General features: G+C 44.6%; 1 protein-coding gene across 4 annotated transcripts; it reads left to right on the forward strand.

Annotated features, from left to right (window-relative positions):
• The first annotated feature begins 243 nt into the window (after positions 1–243).
• Positions 244–4099, forward strand: LOC147889636 (uncharacterized). 4 transcript variants are annotated; one of them, XM_087391955.1, is made up of 2 exons: positions 244–1527; positions 3748–4099. In XM_087391955.1, the coding sequence occupies exon 1, from the start codon at positions 366–368 to the stop codon at positions 1281–1283; it is 918 nt and encodes a 305-aa protein (XP_087248081.1). In that variant the 5' UTR covers positions 244–365; the 3' UTR covers positions 1284–1527; positions 3748–4099. The 4 variants fall into 4 exon arrangements, with proteins under 4 accessions (XP_087248081.1, XP_087248082.1, XP_087248083.1 ...); XM_087391956.1 differs by having other exon boundaries at positions 246–777; positions 3748–4098; XM_087391957.1 differs by lacking the exon at positions 3748–4099 and adding an exon at positions 2145–2554 and having other exon boundaries at positions 252–777.
• The last annotated feature ends 9422 nt before the right edge of the window (positions 4100–13521 follow it).

The following is a 13521-nucleotide window of genomic DNA, read 5'->3' on the forward strand; positions in this document are numbered from 1 at the left end:
TGCACTTGCTATTTGTATCCCTTGAAATTCTCCTCTCTCTCTCTCTCTCTCTCTCTCTCTCTCTCAGCTTTCAATTCGCCCATCTCGTCCGAGGGCTTGGGGGACGGGCCTACTCAGACTGTGTACAAGTGGAGTACTTCACAAAACGGAGGATAACCGCACCGACTCGGGCGGGCGACATGAATGAAATTCATCTTGTGTCCTCTCTCTCTCTCTCTCTCTCCCTCTCTGTGCCCTAACTAATAGATAGAGGGTCCACGGGCGCTTAAATACCCTTTCTTGCGTTTGTTCTTCTTCTCCTACTCTTCTTCTTCATCGACTTGGACTTCATCTTCTTGAGCCCCTAAGCTTGGTTCGTCTGCACCATGACGACTCGAGGCTCCCGCATGCTGCAGTACATCAACTATCGTATGCGCGTCACCATCCAGGATGGACGCCAGCTCGTTGGCAAGTTCATGGCTTTCGATCGCCACATGAACCTCGTTCTTGGCGACTGTGAGGAGTTCCGTCGCCTGCCTCCCAAGGCCGGCATGCCCAAGGAGGAGCGCGAAGAGCGCAGGACGCTCGGGCTTTTGCTGCTGCGGGGCGAGGAGGTGGTGTCGATGACCGTCGAAGGGCCACCTCCGCAGGAGGAGTCGCGAGCGAGGGCGAATCAAGCAGCGCAGGCAGGGCCGGGAGCCGGGCGAGCAGCAGGGAGGGGCATCCCCACAGCTCCGTTGGTTCAAGCTCAGCCAGGGCTCTCTGGGCCTGTGAGAGGAGTCGGAGGACCTGCTCCAGGTATGATGCAACCGCAGATGTCTCGTCCTCCTGTTCCCCAAGTCTCTGCAGGTCCTATCACATACACTCCTGCAGCTTCAGGACCTATGCCTGGCGTTCGTCCCCCCCCTCCCCCCCCCCAAGGCTACTCTGCTCCTCAAAACATGCAGCCTGGAGGTCCTCCCCCCATGATGCGCCCCCCTCCCATGTCTGCCCCTGGTGCCCCTCCCCCCCAATACAACCCACAAGGTGGTCCTCCTCGCCCTGGCCTCCCCCCCCCTCCCCCCATGTCCATGCCCCCCCCCTTCGGCCAACAACGCCCCATGGGTCCCCCTCCCCCCCAAATGATGCGTGGCCCTCCTGGTCCCCCCCCCATGGGTGCCCCCCCTCGCCCTGGCATGCCTCCCCCTCCTCAAGGTCCCCCCAGGCCTTCCATGGCACCCCCCGGAGCCTCCATGTATGGTGCTCCTCTGCGCCCTGGAATGCCTCCCCCGCCCCCTCAGCAGCAGCAGCCCCCGCAGCAGTAGCTGCTCCTTCACCAGCCCAATTTTGTATTTTAGGGTTTGAATGCGTTGGCAAAGCAGGAAGGAGGTTTGGCATCATACACCTGGAGCATTCCCATAGCTTCTCGTTGCAGCAATCCCTAGAAAATTGGAGAGTAATAGTCCTCTGTGGGGCCACATTGCATCTTATCTTTTGAGGTGTACTTTGTTGAACGAACTCGGGATAGGAGACACCGGATATATGTGAGGTCCAGGTTTGGCTATACAGGTGACGCCTGTTTACACTGATAAATTTCTTGATAATTCATGGCTTGTTTGTTGGTTTTTTAATATTGACAGTGCTTGTTGTATTCATAGGCTTGTTTAGAAGAAAACATGGTAATGGGTTTGGAACACATTCATTGCTTTTACTTCAAAATTTCATATACTTTTGAAAAGCTGCCCTGCGGTGCGATCCCTAGGGGTTTCGTATTTTTTTGGATTGAATCACTTTATGTGTTACTGCTATCATTGTCTCTGGCCACTTCATGTGTACTGTAAATGCCATCTTTTTCAGTGGCCCATATGTGCATTTGAATTTGTTTCGGAGTGTTGCCTGATGGTTAAAGCTCCTTCATCGAGCTCCGGGATCAAGAGTTAAATTTCTCCTGCACAGTGACGTTTGTTGAGGAGTCCTTGGATTTGTTTGATTGTGGATGTAAGTTCAGTGTTAAAGACTGTGTGCCTTTTCCAGTGTTTAGTATGTGGTTTTGTTTGTGGGTGAGAATTTCAAAATAAACTAGTTAGGCACACCAATTGTGTGAGAATTTGGTGGATTTTCTCACCACTTGCATAGTACTGCTAGTTTATTTTTAACCAGGGTTGTTATTCAAGCAGCCTGTTTAGTGACAGGGATGGGCCAGAAATGATTAGCAAGTTGGGACATGTCAACAACGGAGAGCATGCTCAGTCACTGCGCCTCTTTCTGGATTCTCTCTCTGACTGGAGCAGAACAGCATCTACTTTGAGGAATCCTTTCTTTGACCAGCTAAAATGGAATGGATAATTGTTCAGCAGATAGACACCTGTAATGTTTTCTTCGAGTCTTCCTCATTTCTAGATATCATAGCCTTTCTTCTAGATAAAACCTTACTGAGCGAGTCACCATATTGCTGAAATTTGAAGAGAAAAAATGTACTGGTATCAGAGACTTCCAAACCCTGTGTAAGGGTGTAGTTAGTTGCAATCCTTGTGTTAAGTGTCTAGTGATAGCAAACCCTGTGTAAGTGTTTAGTGGCTCCAACTTTAACAGAGAGCCTCTGTTTTCTTGAATTCTGCAATGAGATTATTGCTATGAGGTGATTTTCTATAATGGAGGAGCTGTCTGTTTCAGAATGCTAGTATACTCCTTTGCAACTTGCATTTGTCTTGCATAGTTAATTGTCTTATGGCTATATTATTATGCTCGGATTTCTCACCTACACCAATTTTCAGTGTCCACAGTGTTTAGTGCTAGCCTTCTCCTTTAGTGCTAGCCTTCGTCATGGCTGAGTCTGCCCTTCACCTCCGGAGTGCCGACAGAAACTCAGTATGAAGACTTTGTATAAATGGATGCTCAAGTATGTGTGGGTGTGTGGATTTGTATGTGTGAGAGCATATTTTTATACTATGGTCTACACCCACTGTTGGGCGCTGATGACGTCAGTGGGGATGTCATAGTAGCTAGTCCCTGCTGTGCATGATGGAGTTTATGGTTTTCAACCTTGTGAGTGACTATCATGAGATTGAAACTGCACTATGTTGTGTTTTTAGAGGATGAGTTTGGGAATGTTCCTGGATTCATCTAGGTATATCCACAGTGTTTAACCGAGTTTGCTGAACCCAATGGGTAGGCTAATTAAGTTTTTTAGGTTGATGGTACCCTCTCGTAAATGAGCTAACGGTGAAGCTAAGACCTGTTTCTAGCATGATCTAATGTGGACGAATGGTTTGCAGCCATTTTTTAGGGCTCCATATGACGTGGGCAATGCTTACAAATGTTTGGTGGGGATGGTCATTCTTTTGGAGTACTTTTAGTTCGTTTTGATTTGTGGTGCCCTTTTAAAAATCGCGTGAACTACTCGTGTGGTAATGATGCAATGATATTGCAGAAAATACATATAGGCATGCAGAGACATGCTCGAATTTTATTGTGTGATGTGCATGCCGTGGATTTCATGCCATTTGTTGGGCAGGGATGGTGGGCACCTCTGGGCTGGATATGGAGATTTCTGTGAAAAGTGTAGAGAAGTCTATGTGCGCAGTTCAATATGATCTAGAGGTGCCCACTGCCAAGTTTGCATTAAGCCTGATGTTTGTTTGATTTTGAATTGTATATGTTTTGCAGATGGTATGTGGATTGTTGTTGCTTGTTGGAATCTTTTGTGCTGGGATATGTGTGGTCTTACTGTAATTTTAGGTGGAAGTGCATGTATCTCCTATTTGACTATTTCTTTGTCTTTGCAAAAAGGTGGCTGCAAACACGAAACTTCTGAACACTTTCAAACTTTGTTTGTTTTAATCCTCATATGCAAGCAGCAAAGGATGTCGGAAGGTGACTACTGGAGTGCCAGAATCCTGTCAGAATTTTCAGTATGATTGAACTAGTAATCCTGAATCCTCTCAGAATTCAGTATGAGTGTTAAAATAACGTTTTTGGTTATATGCATTTTGGGTGGGATGCCCAAAGAGTGCCTCCTTTCTACCAAAAAGTTGTCATTGGCATTGACAGAAGCTGATGTCCTGTTGTAAGAAGACACCAAAAGCATACATTTGCCAGCCAAATTGTCAAATTTCAGCCCCAAATTACTGCTTTAAACCATTTTGACTCAACAGTACCTCCTCATGGCTACAGTTGGAGATGTCACCACCATGTTTCTTCCACATTCACATTTCACTTAGTCTTGTCAATGCAGAATGTGCTCATATTTGAGAATGTGTGAAGTTTGGTTCGGTTCTTAGGAGACAGCTGCGAGGAATGGTCCAGATCACATTAGTTTCAATGGTTTGCATGAACTCTTACCATTTTATGATGCAAGTGGCTAGTGTGAAATTTGGGAGATGAGGAAGGAAGGGATTGTAGTTTTGCATATTTCGCTCATTATTAAGATGAGGAAAAAGGAATGAAGGGAAGAAGAGCAAACTCTCCTTATTGGCTGGTGGTGAAGTAAGGAAGCACAAGGTTCAAGCTACACTTAGTGTATCTTGAAAATTGTTCATAGATCTTGTTATGAAAGACGTCATTCCTTTTCTAAGCCAATGTCTTTTTCTTATATCCTCTCTACATATGCTGTAGGAACTTTATGGGTCTAGCAGTTGGAAAATATTCATTTGGGTACCTTTGTGCTAGCTCATTTCTATTGAAATCCATAACTGACTCGACATCCAAATTAATCAGTCACAATGCATCACTTTCGACACTTTAGTTAATAACCACCTAGAGAATCATTGAGACATTGGATGGGAGGCTAGAATGCCCTTGCTCAAAACACCATACACAAGAAACAGGTTGGTCCCAAATGCTTTGGCGCCCCTTTTTTGTATCTATTTATTTCTTTTGTCAATGGAATATGCTCTTTTACAACAAGTTCTCTCCCTTGAACTTGTCCTCATCGGCAATTCCACTATCCAAGTCAATTCCTTGCTTTAGGAGGCATCCAAGCACAAACTAACACCCAATTGCCAAGGCAAGGTTAAGGCATCCTATAGTGTCTATGATTAAATGAAGTTGATAAATGCATTTCACTAGGCATCTTGCTTGCTAAAGAGTGTTTGGAAGTCTCTCAGGGCTACAAAGCAACAACACTAATTTGAAAAGTGCAAAAGCAAGCTCAAACAAAAAGAATTACCACCACCATTGACCCTTGAGCACCAATTTGGCATAGAATTTGGCCAAGAGAGAAATTCGGACCACAAGAAATCAACAAAGGGCTTCAAAAATGATCAAAAGAATCCCAACTAAGGTCAGAATGATCGTACACAGTACATGGAAGAAGGGTGATCTTTGGCCTTGCACCTATCCTTTGTTTAGACCCCAACGATGCACAGAGGATTGTAAGCTTTGCGAGAGTCCAAGAACAACAATAAAGGAGTCGAATCAACTTCCAATAGTGAAGAACTAGCTTACAGGGGGGGAGGTCGAGTCTTGATTGGAACATGTCAAGGAGGTAGTAGATGATCCAAGCAAGAAGGCAGCAAAAGAAATTGGTAGCCTCGAAGAAGGGATGTTCAAAAATTGGTGTGGCAATGATCACCACTAGGGGAGAGAGAAAGATCATGAGTAGGAGAGAAGTTGTACAACCAACAATTTGCCAACGAGGTCACCAGTAGGGAGAATCAATTGTATAGCCAACAAATCGCCTTGAAGTGCATGGAGTCGTATAAGCAACAAATCTACCTTGAATGGCATGTAAGAGACCATACATAGTTTCGTGTAGCAATGTAGAGGTGATCATGGGCCAACCAAAGGAGTCGTACATCCAAAGGCTAGCTTCAAAATGAGAGCTAGAGAGAGAAGAAAGTGCATGCAATCACATGCAATCAAGGGACTGCAAGGTGGCTCATTAATTGCCTCTAATCCATGCTTCTTGGTCGCAGTTGTTCCTTGCCTTGGGCCTATTAAGTGAACCTAGAATTAAAAAAACCCCACTTTTAACATTGATTCCAATGGACTTTTAGGAGTTCAACACTTCCTCTAGGGCAATCCCCCAAGGCCAAAGTATCCATAGGTTTGCATTACAAAAATCACGGCCCCATGAGAGACCCCCCTCTTAAGACAACAAACTATCTAGTTTTTTCTTGAAAGTTACAGCAAATAAACAACGATTAAATAGGGAGAAATACCTCATACCACAATGTGCATCATATGTAATATTCAATTCGCAATGAAGATATGGTCTAGGAGAGCACATGAGTCCATCTATAAATCAATGCATCATCTGTGTGGAGTGACTAGTACACTCATCATAGAGGTCTTGTGGGTGGTATAAATACTCTTAGCAATTACGACTCATGCAGTGTCACCAAGCGACCTCTAGATACACGTGAGCTTGTCTACCCTAAGGGAGTGAAGCCTCTTGAGCAAGCATCAAGCTATGCTCCAGCTTGAACAAGCTTCACTTGTAGTGGGCTTCTAGGTAGAGCTCCAATAAGCGAGGTGAATCTGCCAGTTCACCTTTCTCCATCCACTTCGCATCTAGTACAACAATAATTCTTGAGCTTCACAAGATAACGACAGGAAAGTCTACTTCTGATCTTTTTGTCTTTATGTGCTAAGATCTGCTCTGGAATTAAGATCTCATCCTGCTCTTCCACTTTAGGTTGCTCCTCATCAGACATCTCTCCTGGCACATCCCCATGAAAGGGTTTCAACAAACTCACGTGAAAAGCATTGTGAATTGTCCAGTGCTGTGGTAGATTCAACTTGTAACCTACATCATTGATCTTCTGCAAGACTTGAAACGGCACATTGTATTGCTGCTTCACAACTTTATTTGCCTTTCTTATTCCTTTGTCTTGCTTTTTGAAAACGTGGTAGAACCCAGTCACCTTCTTTGAAAAGTAGCTCATGATGGTGATGATCAGTTTCTCTCTTATGCTTTTCTTGGCTTTTCTGGAGGGCTTCTTTTACCTTCGTATAAGTGGCATCCAAACTTTCTACATATCTATGTGCTTCAAAGATCTTTTCCTTCATGTGCAAAATAGGAGGTACCTTTCTTCCACCTTCCACTATTTCAAAGGGTGCTTTCCCAATGCACTGTGTTGTTATATGCAAACTCAACTAGTGGCAAAAGCTATTCCCACTTTGCCTTATGATTTATGACATAACATTTTAGAAGATCTGTGTGTAGTCTCGATGGTGACTCAGGTGTTGTGGGGATCTTGAAGGAATGCCGAGGGAGCCTCCACTCCAAGCTACTCCTTGTGAGAGCAATGCAAATCACGAGCTGTCCACAAGTGTCACTCAAGCGGCTCCCGGATTGTTGCAATGTGTTTCTACATGAGGAGGAGGGAAAGGGGAGAGGGGAAAAGAGGGGGGAAAGGGAAGGAGAAGAGTGGAATGAAGGGGGATGGAGTGGCAAACACAAAGGCACTACAAAGGAAACAAGAGAACACCTAAAAACACTCTTGGAAGAGAAGAGGGAGCTTGTAACAAACTTGTGCATCCAACAATGAAGACCAAGGTCAACCATTTGGCCTTTTATACATGCCACCTTTTGAAGGGTGTCTTTCATTGCAGTAGGTTCTTGTGGAGCTACTCCATTTTTAGGAGTAGGTTCTTGTGGATCTACCGTCAAGGTGTACTAGTCGGTGTTGCACGATTGAACATTGTGATCTCCCACATGTACCACTTCTATGATAATGTAATAAAGTGACATATGTTCTATGTATCAAATGGGAGTAGGATTGCAATGTCTCAGAGATCTTTGTTTTTGTTGGGCTGAAGTTTTGCTGAGAAAGTTGTCAGTGAAGATAATCTATCGGTTGCATTGGAAGGTTCTTGTGGGACTTCCATTGTGATGGCAATCACTCTAGTATGGCCAGTTCTTGCATAGCTATCCTAATCATTGTTGTTAAATTCTCAATATGGAAGGTTCCTGTGTGGCTCCCAAAGTGGATTCGGCTTTTTTCTTGGCAGGTTCTTGTGTTAGTGTCTCTTTTTTGGAGACAAGTTCTTGTATAATTGCCATTTGCCTTGAAGACGATGTAGTGAATTCAATGGCTTTTCGATAGATTAGTGATCGAGTAGGTTCTTGTGTTACTGTCTCTTTTTTTGAGACAGGTTCTTGTGTAATTGCCATTTACCTTGAAGACGATGAAATGAGTTCAATGGCTTTTTGATAGATTAGTGATTGAGTAGGCTCTTTTGTTACTGTCTCTTTTTTTGAGAGACAGGTTCTTGTGAACTACCCCATAGGAGGTAGAGGATATCTGTGGTGTGTGATTCTCCTTTATTGATGCTTTTCCCTTGTCCTTGTGAGCAAGTTCTTGTGGTTCTACCTTTTGCAAGGTAGGTTCTTGTGGGTCTACTCTCTAATCGTCGCCTTGATTTTTCATAGTTCGTAGTAGGCTTGAATTTGATGTTTGCCTCGCTTTGGTTGTCGATGATAATTTTAAAGGCCTTGGCCTCCAGTCTTTCTTTTGTTCTTTATTGAGCACCTTGTCATTGTTGCTGGAAGATGATGGAGGCACCCTTGTTACACTAAGTACCTTGGGTACCCAAGTATAAGTGTTTCCAAGGTAATTTCCCTGAGCCTCTAGTAGTCTTGTGGTAACCCAATGGTATTGCACCTTCCTTTTTGGATGGTGTTGTTTGGTTCTTCGATGACGGGGTTTGTCGTTTACATGATGGGGTGGCTTTTGATGGTGAGGTTTGATTGGAACCCAAATACATGATTCACCTTCAAAGTACCCTTGGGATTCTAATAGATCCTTTTGGACCCACACTTGCTTGGTTGCTCTTCTTCTTTATTGTCTTTGTTGGTGAGGCTCTTGTGGAGATTGAGAGATGGAAGTAGACATTGATGCTGATGCTTGAATGTTGGACTGGTTGGTAGTCTTAGCACATCTTGTTGGGTTGACTCATAAGCAAATAACACTTTGTGAGTGTCTCGGATCCAGCTTTTACCAAGAATCGCGACTTTCGTTAAGGTACCTATAGGAGTTACAAAAAACTTGCAAGGCACAGCGTGATTGTCCATGGAAACATTCAGTATTAAAGAACCAATAACCTTAATTGAGGTACCTCCTATGGATTGAACTTCAAAATCACAAACTTGAAGGAGTACTTGGCTGAGATGTTTTTGGGGGGCATGCCGAAGCACCTTGTGAGTGCTCAGAGGTTCGAGTTCTAGGTTTGTGTGTTTGGGTGCATGCTCTTCCTTTTAAATCAATCAACCATGATAGTGCTTTACACGTTGGGTTGCAGGGGTTGTTTTGGTAATTGGTGTGCTCGTGTGGGTAGGGTTGCCACCCCTCGGCCCTCACTAGGTAAGACGATGTACCACGTTCTTATATAAAGCTCTATGAGCTCCTACTCAATCTGCATGTGGGAAGAAGTACACGTGTCTACAACATCTTTCTCCCATACACCTCTCTCTCTCTCTCTCCCTCCTTTCTTCTAGCAACCCAAATGCTCTCCTATCTTACAATAAACACAAGTGCCTTCCATGATTTCATTTTCATTAAGAAATTTACCGACAATTGAAGGTTCAACTTGATTAGGTAGTACCGCTCTTATGGTGTAAAAAGGTGTAATGGTACTAGGTTTATCATTGTCCAAGTGTATAAATTGAGTTCTCTTTGTACTCGGAAGATCTATTGTGGCCAATGTATGCATCCAATTTAGTGAGTCTTCTAACTCCAGTATAGGAGCACAGTATAGGAGCACACCAAGAGTCTTCAAGACCAAAGTATTGGCCCGGTTTGTTGACAGGAACCTATGGAAGGTCTTGAGCTTGATTGGAGATTCAACATTCTCAAGATTAGTGGAGTGGGGTGGATTGGAGATTCAACATTCTCAATATTAGTGGAGGAATGTCGCAATAGGCATCGTCACCTCTGTGGATAAAAATGAGGCTAAACCAACAATGTCTCGTGGTCCCATGGTTGGATCTAATCCAATTGATTCTAGCTCCTCAAAACCATAAAAGGACCTATCATCATCTTCTTTAAGTGTTGTAGGGTGGGGTCTTCTTTGAACACCTGCTACATTAGGGTGGATCCCTCTATTGAAGGGCATGCCACACCTTCTTCATCTACCCTTTCAGGTATTTGCAAGGATTTTGAGGCTTGAGTGGTTCTCTCATGTCTTGGATGAATTGTATCAGAACTCTTGCTTGCCTTGAGCCTCTGTTCAGATTCCTCTTGGTACTTGCATACCAATTTCTGTGCCTCGGTGAGACATTGTTTCTCCTCCCATGTGTTGGGATATTCACCATGACCTTTGGCTTGGCCATGGACTGAGGCCCTTATCGTTTCCTCATTTGACTCATGCAAGTGCTTGTTGTTGCTACCATTTGAGAAAGCACCACCAGAGGAAGATGATGTTGCTAGGGAGGCCGTGTATTCATTCGAGCCATCTTGGATGCTGACCTTATTGTGCTCCTTCCCAATCTTTCTTGCACCCTTCGTGCTTACTTGTATTGATTTCGTTACCTCCCTAGGTTGTGACATGCTAGCTTTATCACTTTTGGCTTTTTTGCAAACCTCTTTAATAGCTTGTAACCTCATCATTACATTCAAGGATTTGGCCTCTCTCAATGCTTAAGACGTTAAGGTTTGTGGACTAAGATGGCCTTCTCATCAGGCAATATTTAAAAAAATGGTCCACACCACACCTAGTACACAATGGCGGTGGTGTATTAGACGCTAGTGCACACATGATCGGTTGATTATATTGCCCCTTATATGGACACTCGCATATGGCATTGAATTGGTTGTGTCTTGGTCAAGTTGTTCCTATCTCCCATTGTTTGAGAAATCAGTGCCGTTTGGTAGATCGTAATGTATTGGTCATCTTGTATAATGTAGTGACTTAAAATGCTAGACTGATTTGCATTGTCACCATATTGGAGATAGTTGTTTCCTCTATAGGTAGGTTCAGGGTCGCCCCAATCATTAGGTAGCTCTTCCACCAATACTTGATTTAGGGGAGTAATCCATGGTGGTGGTGGTTCAAGTCCCACTGCTGGCAGGGGTAATGGATAATTTTGAGCCCTGAATTGCCCTTGATTGGCCGATGTGGCTCCTTGTATTGCCAATCATGCCTAATTGGAAGGATTGGATGGTGCAAGAAATGTTAGCTGCGGCCTTTGTTGATACATGGATTGAGGAATCACCCTTGGATAATGACATTGGGATGTGTCATGATTTCCCCAAAATGGGCACATTCCATTGCATATCCCACACCATGTGTAATCTCTTCGTGGAAATAGATGGGGGTTGCTAGGAGCCTCTTTTGATGCTTCTATCTTCCATTGTTGGCTCAACTTGTTTAATAGATCGATGGCCAACTCTTCCATGTTTAGCACCTTGGGCATCATGCTTGCATCCTTAGCTACTTCAAAGGTTGAATCCTTTGTTGTTTGGGACACCTCAAAGGAAGATGAGGATTTATACTTTCGAGGCTTCTCCATCATATTATCCCCTAGGCGTATTGCTTTCTTGCTACATAGCTCGAACGATGATCATGTAGCTTAGCATGCCCTAGCCCTATGAGGAAGTGTGGCAGAAGCTATGCATCACTCATCCTCTCATGGGATTCACATTGCAAGTTCAGATGTTTAAACCTGGCGATATAATCTCTTAAGGACTCAGTCTCCTTCTACTTCACCTCATAAAGTAGGTTAATCAGGCTCCACTTGGGACCACTAGGGGAAAACCCCACATTGAAAGATTTACGAAATGCATCCCGGTTTATTTTCTCCTCAGGGTTTAAGGCTTTGAACCATTTTCCAACCTTGCCATCAAGACTCAAGCCAAAAGCATTAAGCTTGTCTAGATCCTCGATATCACCAAAGGTCTCACAGATTTGTTCAAATCTCTCAACATGGGAGACTGTGTCTCCTTCTCCTACAAACTTTGTAAGCATCTTGGAGTTGTGATAGGATTGCTCCTTGAGGGGTGGTATCCCTTCTTGGAAAAGCTGGAGGTGGCATTGTGGCCCCCCTTCCTAGTGCTTGCACTAGGATTCTCATATCTTCATTCGTAAGGACCATTTGTGATACAGGTGCAGGTTGTGGAATGGTGGACCTTGTCCCGTACATTGGTGGTCCTGATGAAGGGTTTTATGGATATGATGGCATAAGGTTGGGATGGGAGGATCCAAGCCCACTAGGCATTTTGTGTAGTCTCAACGGTGACTTATGTGTCATGGGGATCTTGAAGGAATTCTGAGGGAGCCGCCTCTACTCTAAGCTACTCCTTGTGAGAGCAATGCAAAGCATGAGCTGTCCGCATGTGTCACTCAAGCGGCTCCCAGATTGTTGCAATGTGTTTCCATGAGAGAAAGAGGGAAGGGGGAGAAGGGAGAGGAGCGGGACAAGGGGAGAAGAGAGGGGAGAAGGGAGGGAGAAGGAGGAGGGAAGGAGAGAGTGAAGGGGCTTGGAGTGGCGAACACAAAAGTACTTCAAGGGAAACAAGAGAACACCCAACGACACTCTTGAAAGAGAAGAGGGAGCTTGTATTCCAAACTTGTGCATACAAGAATGAAGACCAAAGTCAACCATTTGGCCTTTTATAAAAATCACTTTTTGAAGGGAGGGCCAACCCTTTTCCTTATACTACTCTCTCTTGTCTCTCTTTTGTTACAACCACTTGGGCCCATATGGCGCCAAGGCATTCTCACAACCTCCTCTCGTCTTCAAATGGCTCTTGTGTTATGTTTATACAGAATCCAAACGGCTCTTCTATTATCCTCACCAATTTGGATGGTCTCAGTGCCACTTGCCTTTGTCCTAAGCCATTGGAGGCTCAAAACCCATATGGTGAGGTCGATGTTGAGCCACATATGGCTGGATCCATTGTCACTGTGCTCCATGGCTATGGTGGTTGTCAACATGCCCCCTTTCTTGTTGCTGAGCCATAGCCGTGTTGGAGGAGGTGGGTGCAGAGGACTACGTAGAGGCCCAATTAGCAGGGGGTGTGAAGTATGAGCAGAACTTCCAAAAGTGGGTGGCATGCATGTCCTTGAAGGTGTGAATGTGATGGCCATGGAGGTTGTGGAATCGAAGGTAGAGGCGGAGGTCTTGGAACTGAGAGGGGCTGATGTTGGGGTTGAAGAGAATTTGGCTGTTGAGATTATGGAGCTTGTCGTCAATCGGCCGATGTGGGCGGGGAGATCACGGAGGAGCAAGAGGATGAGGTAGTTGAAGTGGACGCTTGCAACGACCACGAGTTCGAGAATAGAGCCTTAGGTGTCATTGAATGACTAGAGGTAGAAGCAGAATCCCTATTGAGTCATTTCCTTAGGAAAATTGTACTTCCAGAAGTTGTAAACAATGTTAGAGTCCTTTTGTTGGAGCTCCCGAAAGTGGGCCCAGTTCCATTGGAGTTCCATGGGCATGTAAAGGGGGTGGATCCATTGGTTGACGTGTGCATTACGATAGTAGCTCCAAAATTGCTCCTTTAAAAAAGGAATGTGCCAATGAGATTGAAGGTCAATGTCGCAGTCGATGAGGAAAATGGGCACATTGGGAGCGAGGTGGTACCTACTGCACATAGGATTTGTCGCCAGTTGGTTGAA

This window comes from Dipteris shenzhenensis, chromosome 20, assembly GCF_047967505.1.
Source record: "Dipteris shenzhenensis isolate YYH24624 ecotype China chromosome 20, Dip_SZ_1.0, whole genome shotgun sequence".
In the NCBI taxonomy this organism is placed as follows: Eukaryota; Viridiplantae; Streptophyta; class Polypodiopsida; order Gleicheniales; family Dipteridaceae; genus Dipteris; species Dipteris shenzhenensis.